This window comes from Sarcophilus harrisii, chromosome 3 (genome assembly GCF_902635505.1).
Source record: "Sarcophilus harrisii chromosome 3, mSarHar1.11, whole genome shotgun sequence".
Classification (NCBI taxonomy): domain Eukaryota; kingdom Metazoa; phylum Chordata; class Mammalia; order Dasyuromorphia; family Dasyuridae; genus Sarcophilus; species Sarcophilus harrisii.
The window spans coordinates 504,556,756-504,579,914 of record NC_045428.1 but is presented as its reverse complement, the minus strand read 5'-3'; the positions used below and the strand labels follow the sequence as shown (position 1 = coordinate 504,579,914).

The following is a 23,159-nucleotide window of genomic DNA, read 5'->3' as shown; positions in this document are numbered from 1 at the left end:
CAAACAAGAATATTAATGGAATGAACAAACAAAAAGAATGAATGAATGAATGAAAACTTGTTTATTAAGCACTTTCTATGTATTAGGTATAGTGCTAAACTAGGGACACAAATACAAGAAAACAATATAATATCTGCCTAAAAGATTTTAAAAACATCTTATCAAACTCGGTCATTTTACAGAATGAAGAAATTGAGAGGCTGAAAAGAGATGTAACTTGCTAGAAGTCTCACAGATAAGTGGTAGAAGAACTTGAACCTCAGGCATGAACTGATTTCTTAAACCTTATTGTTTCTCAATAGAGAAATCTTTTAGTTTAAGAGAGCTTTAAAATTCAAAAATAAATCTTTTAGTTTATGCTGATGTTTAACAAAGTCTTTAAAAAAAAACACTGATAAATTTTACTCTAAGCAGAAGCTTAGAGCTTTTTACATACACAATATAATTTATTGGCCACGCCATTGAATCTGCCAAAGATAAGCTAACAATGGTTAACCCACTTGCATTGTTATTCTTAAGTTACCATAGATGCCATGCAAAGAAAAGGTTAGTTTTGGAAACTCATGTTCTCACATTGGTCCATTTGTTCTTTGTCAAATCTGCTGCTGCAACTCACAGCATCCCAATTTCAGAGGTGGAAGAGACCTCAGAAACCCCCAAAGGAAGATGTAGGTGACAAGGAATCTCCAAGAGTTACATTCCCAAGAAGGAGTTCTCCAGCCTCCATTTGAAGAACCATGTTGAGACTTCTCCCTACTATCTCCTCAGGCAGCCCACTGCCACTTTTGGACAGCTCTGAGTAATTACTAGGGAGTAACATTGAGGCAACATTAGGCTCTCTGCTCCTTTAAGCACTGTTTCAGTTCTGTCCTCCAGAGACAAGGAGAACACATCTAAACCCATGATATCCCTACAAAAATTTGAAGACTATGATTGGACTTTTCATTCTCCAACTCAACCATCCCTTCTATGCCAAAACTGGTGTAGAAACTGGTGACCAGTTTCCATAAGGCAGATAGATGATAACACAATTCTTGTTATCCCACTTATCTGAGAACACAGGGGAGGAAACAAAATTAAGCAATCATAAAACTTCTCCCTCCACCCCAAAAAAAATTTAAGTCAAGTGGATAAGATGTGATTGTTGGCTATTGTTGGACATTTTGTATAATGTCAGGAGAAATCTCGATAGAGTCCCAACAATGGAAGAAGAGCAATCATGCCTTTTGTGTGTGTTTGCATGAAATAATAATAGGAGCTAACATGTATATCACACTTTACTAAGTGCCACGAACTATACTCAACAATCATTTGAATTTCACAATGCCACTAGGAGGTAGATGCTTCTATTATTCCTGTTTTACAGATGAGGAAACTGAGGCAAACAGATTTAAGTGACTTATTCAGGGTCACAAAGCTAGTAAGCATCTGAGATTGGGGTTCCAGACTCCAGGTCCAGAGTTCTGCCACTGTGCTTAACTACCTGCCTTGATAAATTGAAAAATGTTTAAAAAAAAAGTTTCTGGAACACCTACTCCCTTGTACATAGTAGGTGCTCAAATATTCATTTGGATTTTAATTTTAAAAGAAATTAAAACTTGTACAGAGGAAATAATTAGAGGACAAAGACTTAATATGAATAAAGGAAGACTTTAACTCTTTGGCCTGTGGGCCAGTCTTAGATTGTTAGATTTGGGTATTTGATTGAAAGCAGATGGTAGGTTTTTCAGTGAGGATGAAAATTGAGCCTTCAGGAAGTGACAGTGTTATAGAATTGAAAGCACTGTATTTGGAATCAGAACTGAGCTTGAATTTTGGGCTTCACCATTTATAACCGCAGGCAAGTCATTCGATCCATCGATAACTCTTTCCTTATCTGTAAAATGGGAACAATAATATGCCCTGCCGAAGTCACAGAATGATTATGACAATCAAATGAAATAACAGAAAGTGAGACAAAAACATAAAGTAAAAGACTGGCTTTGTTACCCTTCTCTTGTCACATTTCAGTAGTGTATTGACCTAGAATAGAAAATTTTGAAACCCATCCACTGAGAAAGACAAGTTAGATACTCCAGAATAAGGGAGTGGAGAAGGGGGAAGGGAGTGTATGATCAGCACCTCACAGCAGTGAGAGTGTTTCTTTGGCATTGACCCAATGCCAATCTGTAGTGCAGAGGGAGAAAACTTCTTTCAGATGTTGACCTGGCCCTGCTCATGTTCCTGTGTCTGGGAGATCACAAGTTTAATTTGTTTTGACAGTGGTACTCCCTGGAAAGATTTCACCAAGAACCTTCTTCTTTTCAGTACATCAAGAGAGCTATCTGTTTGTCTTATGATTCTTTTTCAAAGGGAGTTTTAGTACTTTTTTAGTAGAATATATACAGCAGCTAACCACTTTTATTCATTTAGTTTCATTCATCCAAATTTTATCTTGTTCTTATTTATTTAGATTGTACATAATCTGGATATGCTATCTAAATGCTCATGTTGTTAGATCAGATGCTCAGAGAAAGACTACTAGATCCCTTCAGTAATATGTTAGACCTCTGAGAGATTGAAAGTATCTTTCTAATGCTTTAGCTTATGAGCCCTCAGTTAATATGAATATGAATTAAGCCAGCCATATTTATTTAAATTTTGTAAAAAGGGTATTTCTAAGATTGTAATAAGACAAATTATTACCAATTATCTCCATTTCTATCTCCACCCCAAATTGTGACACTCTCCCAATACGCACAAAGTTAAGTGTATATTCTCACCTGTTAAATGTTTTGGGGCTAGGTGGAGTGGAGTGATTTTTGTCTTGTTTTTAGGAAACACAAAATATACATTGCCCACATATGAAGTAGGGTACTATAATGGAAAAATTACAAGTATAAGTCAGAAGATCTGGGTTCTATTACATGTTATGCTGCTAGAGATAGAAGGGATTGCCATTCTCTTTCCTTCAATAGAATGTATTTGTTTTCTCCACTTTAAATGAGAGTCAGACCAGATGATTTCTGATATTCAAGGTTATAAGGTCCCTTTTTATTCTGTCACTCTATCCTAGTTTCTAATATTCTATGTTTTAAAAGTCCATTTCAACATTTATATTCTTTGTCCTAAACTCTATCATTCTATAATCTGTTTTAAGATTCTTTTTCAGGTCTAAAACTTCATATTTACTATTCTCTGTTCTAGAATCTTTTTCTACTCTAATATTCTGGATTCCAAAGATGTCAGAGAATTCCTCCAGAAAGAAATATAACGTCAGTGGCCCTAGCCCTTCGTTGTCCATCCCTGGTGCACATTCAGAGGAGCATTCAGACTGCCTTCTCTTTTTGTAGGAATCAAACCCAAACAGGAAATACTTGTCATCTTGCTTAAAAATCCCTGCAAGGCAGGGTGGAGGAAATATTACATTTGTCCAACTGTGGTGCTCATTTTCTTCCTAAATCTCACTTGGATAAGACCCTTGAATATAGCATGTAAGCACGTCCTTATCAATGAATAGTAACAAAGATTACTTATTTTGTAAAGTTTGGAAAACTGTAAATGCCTTTGAAAGTGCTGAACATTAAAAGAACAGTGATGATAAAATATGAATCAGATCTCTATTTGAATAGAAAGAACATTCATATTTATTGCTTCATATATTTTTTGTTATAGTGTATTCTATTGTTTCTGAGTGTGTCTTGGAGTAAGAGGATGGAATAAGTATTTATTAAGTGCCTACTGTGTGCCAGGTATCAGGTTAAGTGCTTTATCTCATTTGATCCTCAAATAACCTTGTGAGATAAGTGTCCTTATTATTCCCATTTTGCAGTTGAGAAAATTGAGGCAGATAGTAGAGAAAACAAAGTAAAGAGAACAAAAAAGTTCTATCGAAGGAAAAAGATTGGCAATTCCTTCTTTTTCAAATAGCATAACACAATTTTAAAGGCATTTTTCTCATTAGCTTTTTATATTTTCTTTTGTATCATTCTCATTTCTCTTCCCTTCTACTTCTTTTTTCTTCTACTTCTTTTACTTAATTTTCATAATCCCTTTTGAACTTTTCCATGCCCTGAGACAAATTTCTATTTTTCTTGGAGGCTTTGGATGCAGGAGCTTTGACTTTTTATCTTCTTCTGAGTATGTGTTTTGATCTTTCTTGTCACCAGAGTAACTTTTTATGGTCAGAATCTTTTTCTGATGTTTGCTCATTTTCCCAGCCTATTATTTGGCTTTTAACTTTTTATTAAAGTAGGGCTATATTTCCAGGGTGGGTAGTGCGCTGTCCTAAGCTTCAAGGAGTTTATAGCTGTTTTCAGAGATCCTTCCAGGGATATGTAAGTTTTCATTCTTCCAAGGTAGAATGATCCAAGAAGAGGTGTGTTTACTTCTCTCCTAACCTATACTCTAGTCTGAGTGGCCACCAGAACACCTCTCTGCCCTGTGAGAAAGGTCCCTGATCCACTCTAGCTATAGGTTGTAGTGTGCTAGTGCTCCCCCTCATCTTGGGACTGTGAATCAGAATTGTGCTTTAGATGTGAGTATGGCCAAAACTACAGGGTTCCTTTCTTGGTGCTAGTAGAGACCTCTTTCCAATATCTGCTCAAATTCTATACTTCCACAAAGGAATTCTAGGAACATCTGCTTATGGCTAATTGAAGAGTTTTACAAAAATAATCTAGTCTACCACCCTTATTTTAAAGATGAGCAAGCTGAGACATAGAGAGATTAAGGGCCTGACCCAAGCTCACATATACATTAAGTGGCAGAGATGAAAATTAAAGCCGGGGGGACACAACTTCCCTAGAACCTTCAGGCATAAACTGGATGGCCACTCTTTAGCATGCTGGAGATGGGATTTCTATTCTATTATAAAGTAGTCTACAGGACAACTGAGCTCTTATCTACCTTGAAGACTCAGTGATTCTGATGGTCTACAGCTAGGCTAGATATAAATGGGTCAGATTAGCCTTGAGAAGAGAATATAATGGAAGAACTGAGGTTTCACATTTAATTATTAACCAGAGTTACTGCTGTGCCTATGTTTAGTTGGCATGAACATATAGAGTGTGAGCAGGATTGACATCAGGTGGATATAAGGAACAACTCTTCTTTACAAGGAGAAATAGATAATTATAGATGAGTTCCACTATGTAGTGAATAGAGTACTGAACTTGGAATCAGAAAAAACTGAATTCAAATCCTTCCTTGGACATTTATTAATTGGGAAGCACTGCAACTCTTTGGAACTCATTTTTCTCAATTATAAAAATAAGAAGATTTGACTATGTGATCTCTAAGTCTATTCCAGCTTTAGTCATTTATGTTCTAAGTTCTCTTCTAGTTCGAGGATTCTAAAATCCTATAGTAATTATACAGTGATTGAGCTGCAAGGAATCTCAGAAGTCAAATAGTTTAGCCTAAATTTTACAGATAAGGAAACTGAGGCTCAGAAAACCCTTCCAACTTAGTAGGAGGAAACAAGAATCCAGGTCTCTCAGCTCCCAATTAGTTCTCTTTTCAATACTCAATGATGCCTCCCCTTAAGCTCTATATTCAATCATTCTACAATCCAAAATGGGATAATAATAATAGCTAAAATTTATTATGGGCCAGACACTGTATGTACTAAGCATTTTACATTAATACCTGATTTGCTTCTCACAACAATCTTGGGAGGTAAGTACTATTATCATCCCCATTTTACAGCTGAAAAAAAAAAACTGTGGCAAATTGGTTAATCAACTTGCCCAGAGTCACATGGCTAATAAATGTTCGAGACTAGATTTGAATGCTGGTCTCCCAGATTCTAGGCCCAGGATACTATCCATTACACAACCTAGATATCCCTAGGTACATTTGACCTTTAACATTTTATCTTCTAAGGTCCCACTCTCTTCTATACTGTGTTGGAGGATCTATGCAGCTATCTTAGAGTGGAGAGGTAAGAGAGGAAGGGAGAAAATTTTGGAACACAAAGTACTACGAAAATGAATGTTGAAAACTATCTTTATATGTCTTTAAAAAAATAAAATGCTGCTGAAATTTTTAAAGGCATGTTCAATTCCAATAGACTTGTGATAGAGCCATCTGCACCCAGAGAGGATAGTGGGGGTATGAATCACAACATAGTATTTTCATCTTTTTGTTGTTTGCTTGCATTTTGTTTTCTTTCTCATTTTTTCCTTTTTAATCTGATTTTTCTTGTGCATCATGATAATTGTGGAAATATGTATAGAAGAATTACACATGTTTAGCATATATTGGATTATTTGCTGTCTAGAAGAGATTGTCGGGGGAAAGGAGGGAGAAAAATTTGGAACACAAGGTTTTGCAAGGTTTTAACCTATCTTTGCATATATTTTGAAAATAAAAAATTATTATTGTTTTTAAAAGGCATGCTAATATTCTATGTTCAGACCTTCTATATTTGAAAGTCCCTTCTTTTTAACATCATTTTTAATGTCATTTGGGTTTTTTTACATAGTTGTCATTTTCCCCTGACTCCTAATTCATCCAAACCCCAATAGAATCCCCTATCTCTACCAAAAATAAACTTAAGCAAAACAAATCAGCATATTGTCCACATCCTTCCAGGCCTCATTCCAGTCATATAGTCAGTCTCTTGTCTACCCAGAGGAAGGAGCCAGGCTTTAGTCAGTCCAATAAAGTTATCATTAGTCATAGCATGGACAATAGCTAAAGCATCATCTCTGGAGTTAAGATGACCTACATTCAAATCCCATCTCAGATATTTTCTAGCTGTGTGACTAAATCACTTAAACTCAGTTTGCCTCAGTCTTCTCATCTGTAAAATGATCTGAAGAAGGAAATGGTAAATCACTTTTTTTTTTTTTTAAATTTAATAGCCTTTAATTTACAGGATATATACATGGGTAACTTTACAGCATTAACAATTGCCAAACCTCTTGTTCAATTTTTTACCTCTTACCCCCCTCCCTAAATTGGCAGGGATGACCAGTAGATGTTAAATATATTAAAATATAACTTAGATACACAATAAGTATACATGAAAAACATTATTTTGCTGTACAAAAAGAATCAGACTCTGAATTATTGTACAATTAGCTTGTGAAGGAAAATCAAAGATGCAGGTGTGCATAAATATAGGGACTAGAATTCAATGTAATGGTTTTTAGTCATCTCCCAGGTTCTTTTTCTGGGTATAGCTAGTTCAGTTCATTACTGCTCCATTAGAAATGATTTGGTTGATCTGTTTGCTGAGGATGGCCCTGATCTATCAGGACTGGTCATCATCTAGTATTGTTGTTGAAGTATATAATAATCTCCTGGTCCTGCTCATTTCATTACATCAGTTCGTGTAAGTCTCTCCAGGCCTTTCTGAAATCATCCTGTTGGTCATTTCTTACAGAACAGTAATATTCCATAATTTTCATATACCACAATTTATTCATTCTCCAACTGATGGACATCCATTCAGTTTCCAGTTTCTAGCCACTACAAAAAGGGCTGCCACAAACATTCGTGCACATACAGGTCCCTTTCCCTTCTTTATAATCTCTTTGGGTAAATCACTTTTCTTTGCCAAGAAAACCTCAAATGGGGCCACCAACAGTCAGTCTAAAACAACTCAACAACCAGATTCTTTTTCTAGGACTGAACTTTGTATTACTGTGTTCATCTTGTAAATAATTCTGTTTCTGCTTATTTTTCTCTGTATTAGTTCTTCCCAAATTTATCTGAATATTCCACCTTCCTCATTTCTTATGGTACAATAGTATTCCATTATAGTCACACACCACAGTTTGTTCATTTATCCCCCAATTAATGATACTCTTTTTCTTCCCAATCCTTTGCTACTACGTAAAGGACTACTATAAATATTTTTTGTATATACTGGGCCATTTCCTCTTTCTTTGATGAACTTGGGGGTAGAATAAGCCTGGAAATGGTACCATTGGGTCAAAGGACATATAAAGTTTAGTGATTATTCTGGTCTTATTCCAAACTATGTCTCAGAATGTCTGGAGCACCCCACAGCTCCTTTAGCAGTACATTACCCTGTCTGTTTTCTCACAGTTCCTTCCACAATGAATATTTTCATCCTTTGCTACCCTTGCGATAATGTTTGGTGTGAGGTAATACCTATTTAACACTGAAATTCTGTTTTCCCTCTTCTAAAATTCTATGTTCTAAAGTATTTTAAGCTCTAATATTTCATTTTCTGAATTGTCTTCTTATTCTCTTTTTAATCTAAAATCCCTTCTACTCTGGATGTTACTTTTTTTAATCTAATACCCCTTTCTTTAATACCTATGGGTTTGAGTTCCCTTGTACATAGTCTTTCTTGTTTAGAGCAAAATTTTATTTCATATCCCATACTACTATCACACATTCCATCCATGAGCAAAGAAAACAATCAAGTGACATTCAAAAATTTATGAAAGAAAATTGAAGTTCTACAGAGGGATTTTCTTTCCTTTTCCTACGCTCATTTCAGAAGAGAAACCAAAATCAAAGGCAGTCTCCCAAGTCTATCAGCTCCCCTAGCACATGCACTAGATTTTAACCATGTTCCCAATTAGAAGAATTAATTATTCATAAAGATCTGAAATTTTAATTCCTATCAGAACATATCTCGCAATGTTCTCCTCTTAAAGCAACTGTAGTTTGAAGAACAGAAAATAACTTAGAACTAGGCAAAATGTTTTGACATGACCTCAGTTATAATTGAGGGTATCTTGTTATTTGACATAAGGGTAAAGATTTAGAATTTTGGCTTCTCCTAGAAAAAGAGACCTCAGAAGTCATCCATTTCAACCTTTCATTCTATCACTCCCCCACTCAAGTTGAAATTCTCTCTCCATTGAAATCTGATTCATTTTAAATAGCTGTCATATGGGCTCCTAAAAGATGATACTAAAATCTTTATTTATTCATTCATTCACCCAACATTTATTAATCTACTACAAAATGTACAGGACTCTTCTGAGCCTTTGAGAGATGAATAAGACTTGACTGGAGGAGCAGCATGGTAGAGTTAGAGAGAGTCTTAGACTTGAAATCATCCTAAACTGTTCATAGATTCATTCAAAAAACATTTGTTGGGTCCTTACTGTGAGCTTGCTAGGCATGGTGCTAAGTTCTAGGAATAAATATGCTAAACAGTCTCTGCCTACTCCAATTTTAATTAGGGGGAAAACATGAACACAGAGACACAAATACAAATGTATGCAAGGTAAATACCAAGTGATTTGTAAGGGATAAGTGTTAGCAAGCAATGAGTTTAAGATGGTCTTCATATTAGAGGAAGTGTATTTTCCAGACTTGAAGGCAATGAGAGATTCCAGAAGGTGAGGAAGGAATATATTCTAATCACAAGGGATAGACAGTCTGTGCAAAAACACAAGGAATAAGCAAGCAACCCAGTTTGGCTAGAACAATGGGTGTGTGAATAAGAGAAATAGATCATTAGCCTGGACTAGAGTAGGCTGGGGCCGGATGGTGAAGGGCTTTGAGTGATAAGAATAATTTATATTTTATCCCAGAGGTAACTTGGAATCACTAGAATTTCTTGAACAAGAGAATGACATAGCCAGGGTTTGTTAGGAATATCAGTTTTAAGGATATCAGTTTGATAGCTTTATGGAGGATGGATCAATTAGGAAACTCTTCTATCAGTCCAGGTCAATGGGTTTAAACCATAGCAGTAACCATAATTCACCCTGCCCCCAGTAGCTAATCAGTTGCCAAGTATCATCTATTCTTCCTCCAGAACATCTCTAGTATAAATCCCCTTTCTTCCACTTATACGAGTGGTTCTCAAACCTCAGTATCTTCATGTTAAAAAAAAAACCATCGAGGATCTGTTCAAAGAGTTTTTGTTCACATGGGTTATATTTATAGCTATTTACTATATTAGAAATTAAAAAATAAATTTGAATTTGTAGACCCTCTGAAAGGGTTTCAGAGACCCCAACAATTCTTTGGACTACACTTTGAGGACCACTGACTTATACAGTCACTACCCTAGTTCAGGATATCATCACTTTTCTCATCTTGATTATGATAATAAACTTCTAATTGCTTTCTAGTTTCCATCTCAGTCTCTTCTCTAATTGAACAGAGTATAAGCTCTTTTTTTTTCAATCCACTGCAATAAACATTTATTAAGTGCCTACAGTGTACTAGGTACTGTGCTAAGTGCTTGGGGATGCAGCACATAAAAGGAAGCAGGGAAGCTGAGTGGGAAGGGGGGAAACGGGTACCTGGCATGGGAGCATCTCATTCCTTGAAGTTGAAACCAGGTAGGAAAGCAAATATAAATGGAATGACAGGGAAATGGCAAACCACTGCTGTGTCTTTGCCAAGGAAACTCCTAAATGGAATCATGAAGACTTGCATATAATGAACTCCAACAACCCATCTTGACTGTAAGCTCCCAGAAACCAGGCTAGAATCATTTTTTTGCACTTTTATGAAGCCAAACCACAGGAGTAAACTATACAGAGTAACTTCACATCCCTTAAAACTAAATTGCTTTTGCCATAACTGCATTATTAAGCTTCTAATAAAAATAAGTCTGCATGAACAGAGATTATATTTTTATATGTTCCCAAAAAGTGAAACATGGAACAGGGAGTCCAGGTTTCCATTCCATATACATACAAAAAAGCTTCCAACTCATCAGAACTGACCCAAAATGCTCTAGTAGGTATTGAGGATTCCTTCCCCAGAGATAGCCAAACAAAGGCCATATAGCCACCCGTCATGGAAGCTAGAGAGGGTACTTTCATCAGATGGAAGGTCAGATTACATGGTCTTTAAGGTTCTTCCAAGATTCAGTGATTGAAGGAATTGTAAAAGCTATACATGATTTACAGCATACTCAATTTATGAAAATCAGATATACAGAATGAACAATGATAGAATTATTTCCTTTATAAAAAGCTTCTGTGCCCTAAGTAAGATTACCTACCAGTGCTTTTAAAATGAGATCTGAATGAGAAAAAAAAAAAAAAGATTTACATACACTTTTTGAGGAAGACATCTACTTCCTGAATCAAGGCACTTCTGTAACAGTAATGGTAGTGATCATTATTATTATTGTAACAATAAATATTAGATCTGTTGGGTGACTACTTTACCCAACAGTAAAGTGTGGAGTAACAGTAAGTTTGGAGAGTATCTGGATGTCTAGTAAAAGAAACACATGGCTGCTGACCACCATGAGGTTTGATCCATGCAGAAGCAGTGGACTAGAAGAATAAAGAAACTTGGATTCTCTGCCAAGACTTTCTGTGTGAACTGGGGGAAACCACCCTCCCTCTCTGGGCTCTTGAGTTCTTTTGAAAATGAGGGGAATGAACTATATGGGGCTACTTTGGAAGCTTAGATATCCTGCGATTCATTGTGAGCTTTCCTCTGATTTTGTTTATGTTTCCTTTTTCCTTTCTTTCCTCCAGAATCTGTGGATAATTGTCCAAGCAACTGCTATGGGAATGGAGATTGTATTTCTGGAACTTGCCACTGTTTCCTAGGTTTCTTGGGTCCAGACTGTGGTAGAGGTAAGGACTGGATTTATTTTGATGTCTATTCCCATCTTCCCCCAAGCACAGACCAGCTCTATTTTTTTTTTTTTTTTTGGATACAAAGGTAATAAAGGCTACTACCTGCCATCTGTCTGACCTTGGGCACAAAATGACCTTATGTCCATAGATTCTGTAGTGGACTGAAATCCACTGGTTTTGTGGATCTTGTTTCAAAATTGCTCTAAAGGGCTACTACATTAGGATCAAATGAGTTACTATTTATAAAATACTTACACCACTACACCATCTAGCTACCTATAGAGATGGATGGATGGATAGATGGATGGACGGATGACAAATGGATACATACATACATACATACACAGAGTTAACAAGAAGATAGAGTTAGTAGTAAATAGCAATAAATAGAGTTAACAATAGATTGATAGAATTAATGATAGAGTTAGCAATACATAGAATTAACGATAGGGTTAACAATAGACAGATAAATAGAGTTAGCAATAGAATTTAATGTGGTTTATGATGGGGGGTTTGGCACTAAATGATGTGGTTGATATAGACACCAGATTATGGTGGACACCAAAAGTTGGGGTTCAGTCATATGAAGAACTCACAAAGGTCATTCTCTTTGACAAAAAGTAGATATATTTAAAGAAAGGGATTACAAACAAAATGAAGGGACACAATAGACAACAGGAGTGGTAAATATGAAATAGAGATGGGAGAGCATGGAAAAGGGTTTTCCTGAAAGGGACATAGCAACCCAGAAGAGTTAATTAGCTTTAAGAGGAGAAATAGGATTGGGAAACATGGTGGAGTTAGGAGAGTTACCATATGGCATAGGGGAAGGGGAAAAAATTACTATGAGGCAGAAGACGCAGTGGACTGACCCAAAGGAAGGCAGCCACCATAGAATGACCCACAAGTAGATTTTATAGGAAAAACTTAACCTCAAGGACATGACTGGGATTTCTGACATGGCATGGCAAGATGAGACTGCTTAAGATCTCTACAGAGGGTGAGTCTAGGGATTTGACATAACTTGAATTTCAGACTGAAAGATCTTCCCATAGGGTGGGACCACTGAGCTACACTGATTTCTATGAGAGCCTTTTCCCTTCCTGCCTCCAGGATCAATTCCTCTGCTAATAACACCTAACATAGAAGACCTCATCAGAATTAATGATAGATTGATAGAATTAGTGTTAGAATTAATGATAGATTGATAGATGGAATTAATGAAGGATTGATAGTTAATGATATCTAGAGTTAATGATAGAGTTAACAATGGAATTAATGACAAATTGATAGTTAATGATAGTTAACAATAGAGTTAGCAACAGAGTTAATGATAGAGTGATAGAATTAACAATAAACAAAATTAATGATAGATTGATAGAGTAAATGATAAATTGATGAGTTCACAATAAAGCTAATGATAAACTATAGGTTCATGGATAGGCAAAATTAATGATAGAATGATAGAGTTAGCCATAGATAGATAGATATACATATACAACTTGAGTTGAGAGCCTTAGGACAGTACACATCAAAGAACAAAACAGTATAAATGAGACACACTGCTAGGATCTAATCAATAGGACTCACCAACAGTTTGTTCAGTTTTTGTTTTAGGTGGCCCTCTTAGGGAGTAGAGGAGTGAAGCTGCCTTGGATTTACTGTTAACTAAAGGGACACCCCTTGAAGAGCTGCCTCATTATTACACGAGGCAAACAGTCTGCTGATCATATGCCAAGTGGTGGGCTCTTGTCAGGAAGTATAAGAATTCCTTTCTCTCCTGGTGTGGGATTTCCAGCTCATAGTAGATTATTCTCTGCCCTTGTAGAGACAAGAGCTTGTGAGTGTGTCTATTCCCTATTTTCACAGCCAGCAAGGTCCATTATTCATTAAATATAAGACAACTTGAGCTCACCTGATTGAAAAAATGACAGCTGGGGCTGGGTCAGAGGTGGTTGTTTGGGGGCTGTTGTGTTTTCATATTCCCCTCCTCTTCCCAGCTCTGCCAATCCCCAATGTGTATCTTCTGCAGAAGTGAATGTTTTCTAAGATATTGCAGATAATAAATACATGATCAAAACAACGCCTGTTCATTCTTAGGGCGTGTTTTTCTAAGGCATAAAACACTTTTCTGAACAATGTTCTTTTGAGGTAGGTAGTACAAACATGAGGAGGAAACTAAAGTTCAAATTCAAGTGATTTGTCCAAAGTTACACATCTCCTCAAGTTAAAGCAAGTTGAACTCCACCATATTGCCTCAAGTTGCCTCAGTATTGGTAGCTTTCCTGAAATAATACCACCCACTTCATGGACCCTGAGGTAGCAAAGTGCATAAAGTACTAAATTTAAAATCAGTAAAACCCGAATTCAAATTCTGCCTCAGATACTTACCAGCTGTATGACTCTGGGCAAGACAATTAACTACTTTCTTCCTCAGTTTTTTCATCTATAAATTGTGGATTATGATAATAATAAGGGAATTAATAATAAGAGTTAATAATAGCTCTTTTTTCATAGGGTCACTGTAAGGATAAAATGAGATGATATTTGTGATAGGCTTTGCAAACCTTCATTTATGTAGTTATATTTTCATCCATGTCCAACTCTTTGTGACCTCTTTTGGAGTTTTCTTGGCAAAGTTATTGGAAGCTTTTGCCATTTCCTTCTCCATCTCATTTTACAGATGAGGAAACTGAGTCAAATAGAGTTAAGTGACTTGCTCAGAACTACACAGCTAGTAAGTGTCAGACGCTGGAGTTGAACCCTCTTTGTGACCTTTTCGGGGGTTTTCTTGGCAAAGATAGTGGAGTTGTTAGCCATTTCCTTCCCCAAATCATTTCACAGATAAGGAAGCTGAGTCAAACAGGGTTAAGTGACTTTTTCAGGATTACACAGCTAGTAAGGGTCAGTGGCTGGAGTTGAACCTTGGGCCTCCTGACTAAAGCTTTGTACTCTCTGTCCACTGTGCCACCTAGGTAACCCTTATTAGCAATAGTAAATGCTAACTACTCTTCCTATAGCTTCTCCTTCTTGTTGTTTGTCCTTCGTTCTCCAAGAGCACCATGACTTCAGGGAGGAGATACTATGACATGCAAATGAATGGGATTTCAGTGAGGGAGGACTGGGTATCCCCTCCAGAGCCATCTGGCTCCAGTGGCCAAATATAGAATGTGGATATACATGCATGTACTTAAACATAATCATTGGAGATGGCCCTGGATATAGTGGGAGACCTTTAAGATCTTTAACAGTCTCAGTTTGAGGCAATGTTTAATCAGTCATTAAAGCTAGATAAGAAATGAAGCAGAAAATGACCTCCTTTACCTAGTCCAAAAAAAATTAATCAGAGAGGGAAAGATCCTCAGGGTTTTGGGCCAAAATAAAAACAATTTCCGATTTACATTCATACTTCAAGTTAACCACTTTCCTCACAGCAGTCCTGGGAATTTGGTAGACAAGGCTAAGCAGGGGATAAAAATGCCAGCAAAAAGAAAGGCAGCTCTGGCCTCAAGAAGTTTACCTTCTGATGAGGGAAGACAGATTACAAGAGAGCTGAAAAGAAGTATTTGCCCTTATGGGGCCTGGTATCCAAGTCCACAGTGTCAGAAGCCCAGCCAGGAAGGGGATGAAGATTGATGGTGTTAGTCTCTCTCCCAGATGTAGGCCCCAGGGCAAAGTCACCAGTGGGAGAAGGGGGTCAGCACAGTGGAGGGACATTCCTCAAGGAAAAGGATTTTAAACTTACCTAACTAAAGCCATTTGGAAGGTGCTTTGTTGGGAGACCTCCAAAGCAAGCAGGATCTTGTTGTCCAGGGGCATACAACTTGTAACTAGCAGAGATGGAATCTAATGCAGATCTTGTGTCTCAAAGTAGAATATAAAGGAGCAAATCTTGGAAATATCAAATCTTAGGTAACATAATATTGAAACAAAACTTAATTTAAGAACTGGGATATTAGGGACCTTGTAATAAAGAATGTTAGAATGTAGATTGTAGAATTTTAAAATAATAGAGCTGAAAGAGACTTTACAGGCCATCCAGTCCAACCCTTTTGTTTTATTTTTTTATTTTGGGTTTTTTTGTTTTTGTTTTTTACAAACACAGCTATAAATGTCTGAAGGTGAATTTGAACTTGGGTCCTCTCAACTCAGGACCAGTGCACTATCCTCTGGGACACCTTATTGCATACTGAGAATGGAACTAAAGGCACAAGAGCTGAAATGGGATGGGCATTGCACTGGGGAGTCAGGTAGTCTGAGTTCTAATGGGCTCCACCAAATATTCATTTAGTGACTCTGAGCAGCACTGAGTGACTCAGTTTCATCATCCATAAAGCAAGGGGCCGCAGACAAGGTGAGCCCCCAAGTCCTTTCTAGAACTCAAACTCTGGTTATTCCTGTGGTTTATATTCTGAAACAGGCTTTCAGATGCCCAGGCAGGCCAGCCCGGGGAAGCAATGTGATTAGCAGCTGTGAGTGCTTGAACAAGGAAGATTGGGGAGGCTTGGGGGAGAGGAAGAAGGATGTGTCGGAAGTGGAGAAGAGTCATTCCTTATGACAAGAATTACTGTCTCATCCCATATGTACTTAATGTTAAGAGTTCTGTATAAAATGGCCTTATTGTATCAAGGCGAGAAGAGTGGGCACTTTGAGCACAATGCAATATCATTTATTTTTATATAGTGTCTTCTACCCAGATGATCACAAAACCCTTTGGAGTAAGAGGGAGAATGGGAAAATAATGTGCTAAAGAGCTGAGTTGGGTACAGCTCCTCTTACAAAAGGAAATGATGGATGATGTTTGCATGGAAGAGTGAAGGGAAGGGAAAGGGGAAGGAGCCGGTGGAGTGAGCGCTGCTTAAGGCTTGGTGTGATGGAGAACTGCTAATAATGATACAAACGTCTCATATTAGTATAGTGCTTTCAAATTTACAGAACATTTCCCACACTGTAAGCCTCAGAGATAAGTAGTGGTAAGTATTGTTGTAAAAGTACCTTCTGCTGAGAGATTTGATCTTTTCCTAGATTTGCTCTCAGGCCATCCAGACCAACCCTTTGATTTTACAAATACATTCAGATTATATACATCCTAGATAGAATTTGAACCCAGTTCTCTTAACTCCAGAGCCAATATTCTTCCACTGTACTTAAGGGAAGATGTAATAATAATGATCACAACAACAATAACAGCATCACGTAGCATTTTAAGGGTTGAAAAAATGCCCCATAAATATTTCATTTGGTCCTCACAACAACCCTGGAACATAGTATTTTCCCCATTTTGTAGAGAAGGAAATAGGCTGAGAAAAGTGACTTGCCTTCTATCATGCAAATAGGTAATTGCAAGACAAGGATTAGACTCGGGTCTTTGTTCGTTCCACACTAGGGATCTCTCCATCACTCCAGGCTGCCAGTGATTTGGGCTGTCCTGAAGATATCATGATTCTTTCTTCCCAGCTGCTCCCACTTGGAGAGGGCAGAGTCACCAAAGTGACTCACCTATCCATAGCCATGTACCTGGAAAGGTGAGCCAGACCCCCTGAATGCAGGTCTCCTGGTTAGAGTCCAACAAAAGAGATGGGGTCCTAATGGGAGACCAAGAGGTTCCTGAGGATGCCAGGACTCCAGCCCTACTCCAGCCCTACTAGGAATAATCCAAACCTAAGTTCAAATGCAGCCTCAGAAGAGTAATCCTGGGAAAGTCATTTATCCTCTATCTGCCTCACTTTCTTCATCTCTAAAATGGGGATAATAACTCATTAATATCTAATATGGGAGGTAATATCTATCTCCCAGAGTTGTTGTGAGGATCAAATGAGATAATTTTAAAGTGTTTGGCACAGTGCCTGGCACAGAGTAGGCACTTGTTCTTTTCATCCCATTTTTCCTCCCCTTTCTGTGATTTTGAAGAGCAGAAATTTCCCAGTATAAATTATGTTCCACTGAAGGAGTAAGTTACAAGATGGGAAATCTTACTAACCTGGGTGCTCCATTGGGGCAAAGAGCAAGGAAATGAACAATAATTACTTTGAAACAGATTCACCTGAAGATGGTCATTCTTCTTTCACAGAGTCTAGTCCTGTAGCTTCTACTGTCATTCCCATTGTATCCTGTGATTTGAAGCTAGCCAAATTCACTCTCATTTCTTGGCTAGAGAATCCTCTTTTTCCTCTTTTCTCACAGAAAGGAATTGAGGGGCAACAAGAGCATTTTTGTCCATGCTGTTAAAATGCCCCAAGTTCCTCAGAGACTGCTACCAGTCATATGAGCACTTACTAGCTCCAAAGACTGGAGAACTATCCCTGGAGTCAGGAAGGGCTGAATTCAGATCCCTCTGTAAGACATATTGGCTGTGAAACACTGTGCAAATCACTTAACTTCTCAATGCCCCAGGCTACTCTTTATGACTAAAAGTGACAGAATAAGGAACCAATCTGCTAGTGCCCTGCCTCCCTCCCCTCATCCACCGCTGTGGTGTATTTAACAATTTTATATGTATTCTTCTGATATTTTTGTTGTATGAATATACATTCATGTACTTAAACATAATAATTTATATGTGTATCTATGCATGTAGTCATGCATGTGTATACATGGACATGCATGCACCAACATACTGTCTATTTATGTATATAAACACATACGTGTACATAATATATGTATAGGCATATGTGCATTGTAACACCTTGCATATATGCTTCTATGAAAGTGTGTCCATGTATGAACACCAATACAGTAAATGTGTGTAGATCTAGATGCTTTCATAGCCACAAATAAATATATTGTGCCGTGCAAACATGTGCACATGTATGGTGCATGCATTGTGCATGTATGCAAAGTGTGCACAATGCAGACATATGTATACACATGCATATTCCTACAAACACTTGCTGCCCCCCTTATCAGAATGTACATTCTTTGAGGACTTTTCTGCTTGAATCTAAGTGTTTGGCATATAGTAGGAGCTTAATAAATATTTGTTGAGTGATTGCTTAATATTCCACTCTCTCTAGTATCAGAATTATTTGGAAGCATGCTGAGAATTTTTACATATCCCTCCTTCCCTGTCCCCCCTCCATTCTGTCCCCATTAGATTATTAATTCCTTTAGGATAGGAACGATGTCATTTGTTCTTTGTTGTATCTCCATTGTCACAAACAATGTCTTACATGTCATATAAGCTTGATAAATATCTGGTGAATTACTATTGGATTGAAGCATACAGGAAGCTGGCTGGGCATTGGAGTGAGAAGTAACTATTTCCTAAAGAAGGAAGGAAATATAAGTATAAGAGAAAGAGAGAGAGAGAGAGAGAGAGAGAGAGAGAGAGAGAGAGAGAGAGAGAGAGAGAAGGAAGAAAGGGGCCATGAATAAGTTCCTGAATAAGTATTTTGAAGTAGAAAAAGGGATTAGACAATAAAGGACCAAGGTAGTATTACCTGGGGTTCACAATTTGCCAAGGAAGGAGGCTCAGGGGAAAAAGCAGAACAAATTGTGAGGCAGACGGTGAGTATAAATAACAGCTTACCTTCCTTCCAGAGCACTCTCTGCTGTTGACATGTCTGAATCACAAAAGCCATGCAAGGTAGGGACTGTGTATTATGGCACTTGACAGAGGAGGAAGCAGAGAGGGAAATGACCCGACCATGGTCATGCATCAAGGCACTGGCAGAGCTGGGGCAGTGTTTCATACGCCAGTGCTCTCTCCGAGGTGCTGACTCTTCCTTGCTGGAACATGGCCTTAAGTAAGATGCAGATGATCATGGTGCAAAAAGGAGATGCCAAAAGAGGATCACCAGGAGAATTCATAGTGATGGGAGGAGTCAGTGTGCTTGAATAAAGATAGACTAATGCTAAGATGAAATAAGGGAAGGATATTTATGCATAAGAAAAGGAAGAAATGACAAACCAGGCAATCTCCTAAGTAACCTGCATTTGTAACCTCCAATCTAGGAGGGACAAAGGATAATGTTTTCATCATATATTTAGTTTCTTTCTAGTACATTAAAGATTGTCATACATGAAAACAATTTGACAGAAGGCAAAACATTGGAGTATGGGGAGGAAGTTGCCCAGAAGTCAATTTCAGCCTCATGTAAAGATTCCTACCAGTGAGAGCTGTCCAAAAGCAGATTATGCTACCCTGGAAGTGTCTGATCAGCCCCTGATGGCTGGGATATCACCCGTGGGGGAGGGTGTAGAGGGGCTGATTGTTCAGGTATGGCTTGGCTGAGGTGCCCTCTGAGAGCCCTTTCCATCCCCATTCTTTGATACCCAGGAAAACAAGTCCTGAATTTAGTTTATGTTTCTCCACAGCCTCCTGTCCTGTGCTTTGCAGTGGAAATGGACAGTACATGAAAGGGAGATGTTTGTGCCACAGCGGCTGGAAAGGAGCTGAATGTGATGTGCCCACCAACCAGTGCATTGATGTGGCCTGCAGCAACCGTGGCACGTGCATCATGGGGACCTGCATTTGCAATCCAGGCTACAAGGGAGAGAGCTGTGAAGAAGGTAATGGTCTTTGATTCAGAACCCTGCGTCTCCTCATCATTCTTGGAGCCTGATCTCCTGTGTCACCCAGCTGATTCTGGGTAGCTATGCATATTGTCATCAATAACAGGATAACTTCATGATAGATCTCTGAGTTAGGTTGTGTTGTATTCCCATTTTACAGAAAAAACACTGAGACTCAGAGAAACAAAAGTGAGCTTCCAAATTCATGTCTTCTGGGGTTTTTTTCTAGTATACTCCATCTCCTTAATACTAATAATCTCAGCCAATGAGCAGGTAACCAGAAAGGAGAGAAGGATGTACTGGGTTTTATGTAGGCTTAGTAACAAATAATCATTTAATAAAATGTCTTCCCTTTCAAGGATTCTCAAACTCTGCTTCTCTTTGCAATGTTCCAGAGCCTCAGATTCAGTATCTATAATATGAGTGGCTTGAAAGAACCCAGTGACTTTTTAAAAGTATGTACTAAGGCCTCTTCTCTGTTTCTCTGGTTTTAATAATTCATATTATGTGATCTCTTCTCTTAACATTCTGTTTTCTGTGTACTAGCTTTCCATCCTAATGTCTTACCTAGCTTGAACAGCCACTGATTTAAGGGCCCTTCCAGTTCTAACCACTTGTGTTCCTACAGTCTGTGTTCCAAAGTATTTCCAACTTCAATATTCTATTATATAAGTTTCTTACTGGTACAGGACAGTCTGTGTTCTAAGGGCACATAGAACAGCTATATATTAAACAGGAATTCCCTCTGAGGTCATATGAAGGTGGCTAGAGGGCATGATGGGTAGAATGTTGGACCTGGAGTCAGGAAAAACTGATTTCAGATCCAATATCACTTATATACAAGATAGACACATGTCACTAAATGTGACCTTGGGAAGTTACTTTAACTTCAGCCAGCCTTAGTTTCCTCACGTGTAAAATGAATATTTTAATAGCATCTATCTCACAAGGTTATTATGAGAATCAAATAAGATAAGTATGTAAAGCTCTTTGCATAACTTAAAAGCTTTATATAAACATTAGCCAAGGTTTCCAGCCCTAAAGTTTATATTCTAAGTAGTAGGATAAGTTTTAATAATTAGTCTTATAAAAAGGAGAGAGGAAAATCAAATTAGTAGTCTTAAAAATGAAAGGGAGAACTTTCCACCAATGAAGAGGAAATTAAAGAAATAATAAGGGGTTATTTTGCCCAACTTTATGCCAATAAATTTGATAACCTAAGTGAAATGGATGACTACCTCCAAAAATATAGGCTTCCCAGATTAACAGAGGAGAAAGTAAAATGCTTAAATAGTCCCATTTCAGAAAAAGAAATAGAACAAACAATTAGTCTTATAAGGGGAATCTAAATTGAGATTCAGGAGATATCCTGACCATGAAAAGAATTATTGTGCCCATTTTATACATGAAGAATGTGAATAAACAGTGGATAACCCGTGACCCTTTATAACTCTCCTCAATCTAGATTATGTTCTTTCATTAATATCAGTAAGTTAGATTTGAAATAAGGAGAGCAGAATGGAAAAGATCTTCTGGAATTGGCAAATGGTGGTATCCACTGAAAGGACTATTAGAGCCTCCATAATCTAGATTTAGAGTTTTGGTCTCTACTCCTGAGTACTCTTATGGTTATGGGAACCAAAAAAAAAAACATATGTTCAAATCTCCCCATAGTACCCCTGAAACCAGGGAGCATTCATTGTCTACTTAAATACCTGCTCGAACTGATAGCATTTAGGGTTGATAAAAAGATGGCATTTGTAATAAGGAGATTTAGATCTAAAAACTGGCTTAACTATCTACTACCATGATCACATCAATGTTTCTGAGCTTCTATTCCTCATTTTATAAACAAAGGGCTTAGCTCAAGATCTCCATTGATGGAGCTCGCTGATTCACTAAACTGACTATTCATGATTGAACTAATATCTGTTTTTCCTTTGTTGTTGTTCAGTCATATTAGTCGTGCCCACCTTTGTGACCCCATTTATTGTTTTCTTGGCAAAGATACTAGAATAGTTTGCCATTTCTTTCTCCAACTCATCTTACAGATGAGGAAACCAAAGCAAATAGGGTTAATTTGACTTACCCAGGGTGATATGTCTACTAAGTGTCTGAGGTTGGATTTGAATTCAAGAAGATGAGCCTTCCCAATTCCAATTCCCAATTCCAAGCCCAATTCCTTCTCCTTCTATCCACAAGGGTCAAACGGAGCAAATTTAATCCTCCTGCCTCATGACAATTCTTTAGATATTTGAAGATGGTGATTATAACTGTCCCTGAATCTTCTCCATTCTAAATTGATAGGATAAGTGAATAATAATAGTCTAAATGTTTGTGTAATATAGTGGCTAATCTGCTGGGTTTAGAGTCAGAAAAGCAAATCTCCCATCTGACACATGAATGTGTGGCAGCTCTGATACTACAGACAAGTCACTTAACATCCATTTCCAAGCTTTAGTTTCCTCATCTGTAAATTAGGGATAATAATGCCTCTAGTACCAACCTCACCAAGTTGTTTGTGTTGAGGTTTAAGAAAAATCATGGATATCAAACACTTTAAGCAACTGAAAACATGACATAGGTGTCAAAAACTATGCACTTATTTGAGAAACAGCACTTGAGGTCAGCCTCAAACTAGGAAGACTGGACTTCAGACCCAGCCACATACTAGCTGTGTGACTGGACAGTGTTAAACTGATCCTCTACAATTATACCTTCCAGAGAAGGTGCCCACTTGCATGGTGATCAGGCGTCTCCTCAGCCAGGACTTCTCTTATACCAGTCTCTATTGTTAAACCTATTGAAATTTATAAAAGGCTCATTCACATGGTTTCAGTTTTCCACATTGCAGAAGAGTAATGTTTTCATTGAGTTCTTTCTCAAAGTTTGAGAAGGATGAATGAGTCATTATCTGAAAAATATGCCCAATTCCCTGGAGTGGGGCTGAAACACAAATTCCAAGTTTTTCTGGGCCAGTGTTTCTTTTGGGTGCATTAACTTCAGTTGGAATCCCAGGTGAGCATCTGATGAAAGTACACAAACCCCTTTTAATCATGAACCCTTTCCTTTTTTTGTCCAAGACACATGTGAAGGGAGTCTCTGGGTTGATAG

At 37.7% G+C, this 23,159-nt stretch overlaps 1 protein-coding gene across 5 annotated transcripts in view; it reads left to right on the top strand.

Annotated features, from left to right (window-relative positions):
- TENM4 (teneurin transmembrane protein 4) overlaps positions 1-23,159 on the top strand; it is a 1,164,499-nt gene that overhangs the window by 925,014 nt on the left and 216,326 nt on the right. For all 5 annotated transcript variants that reach the window (XM_031963708.1, XM_031963710.1, XM_031963707.1 and 2 more), the window contains 2 exons: positions 11,427-11,528; positions 19,848-20,042. In XM_031963708.1, the coding sequence (XP_031819568.1) occupies positions 11,427-11,528; positions 19,848-20,042 (297 nt within the window). The remainder of the gene's footprint in view (positions 1-11,426; positions 11,529-19,847; positions 20,043-23,159) is intronic.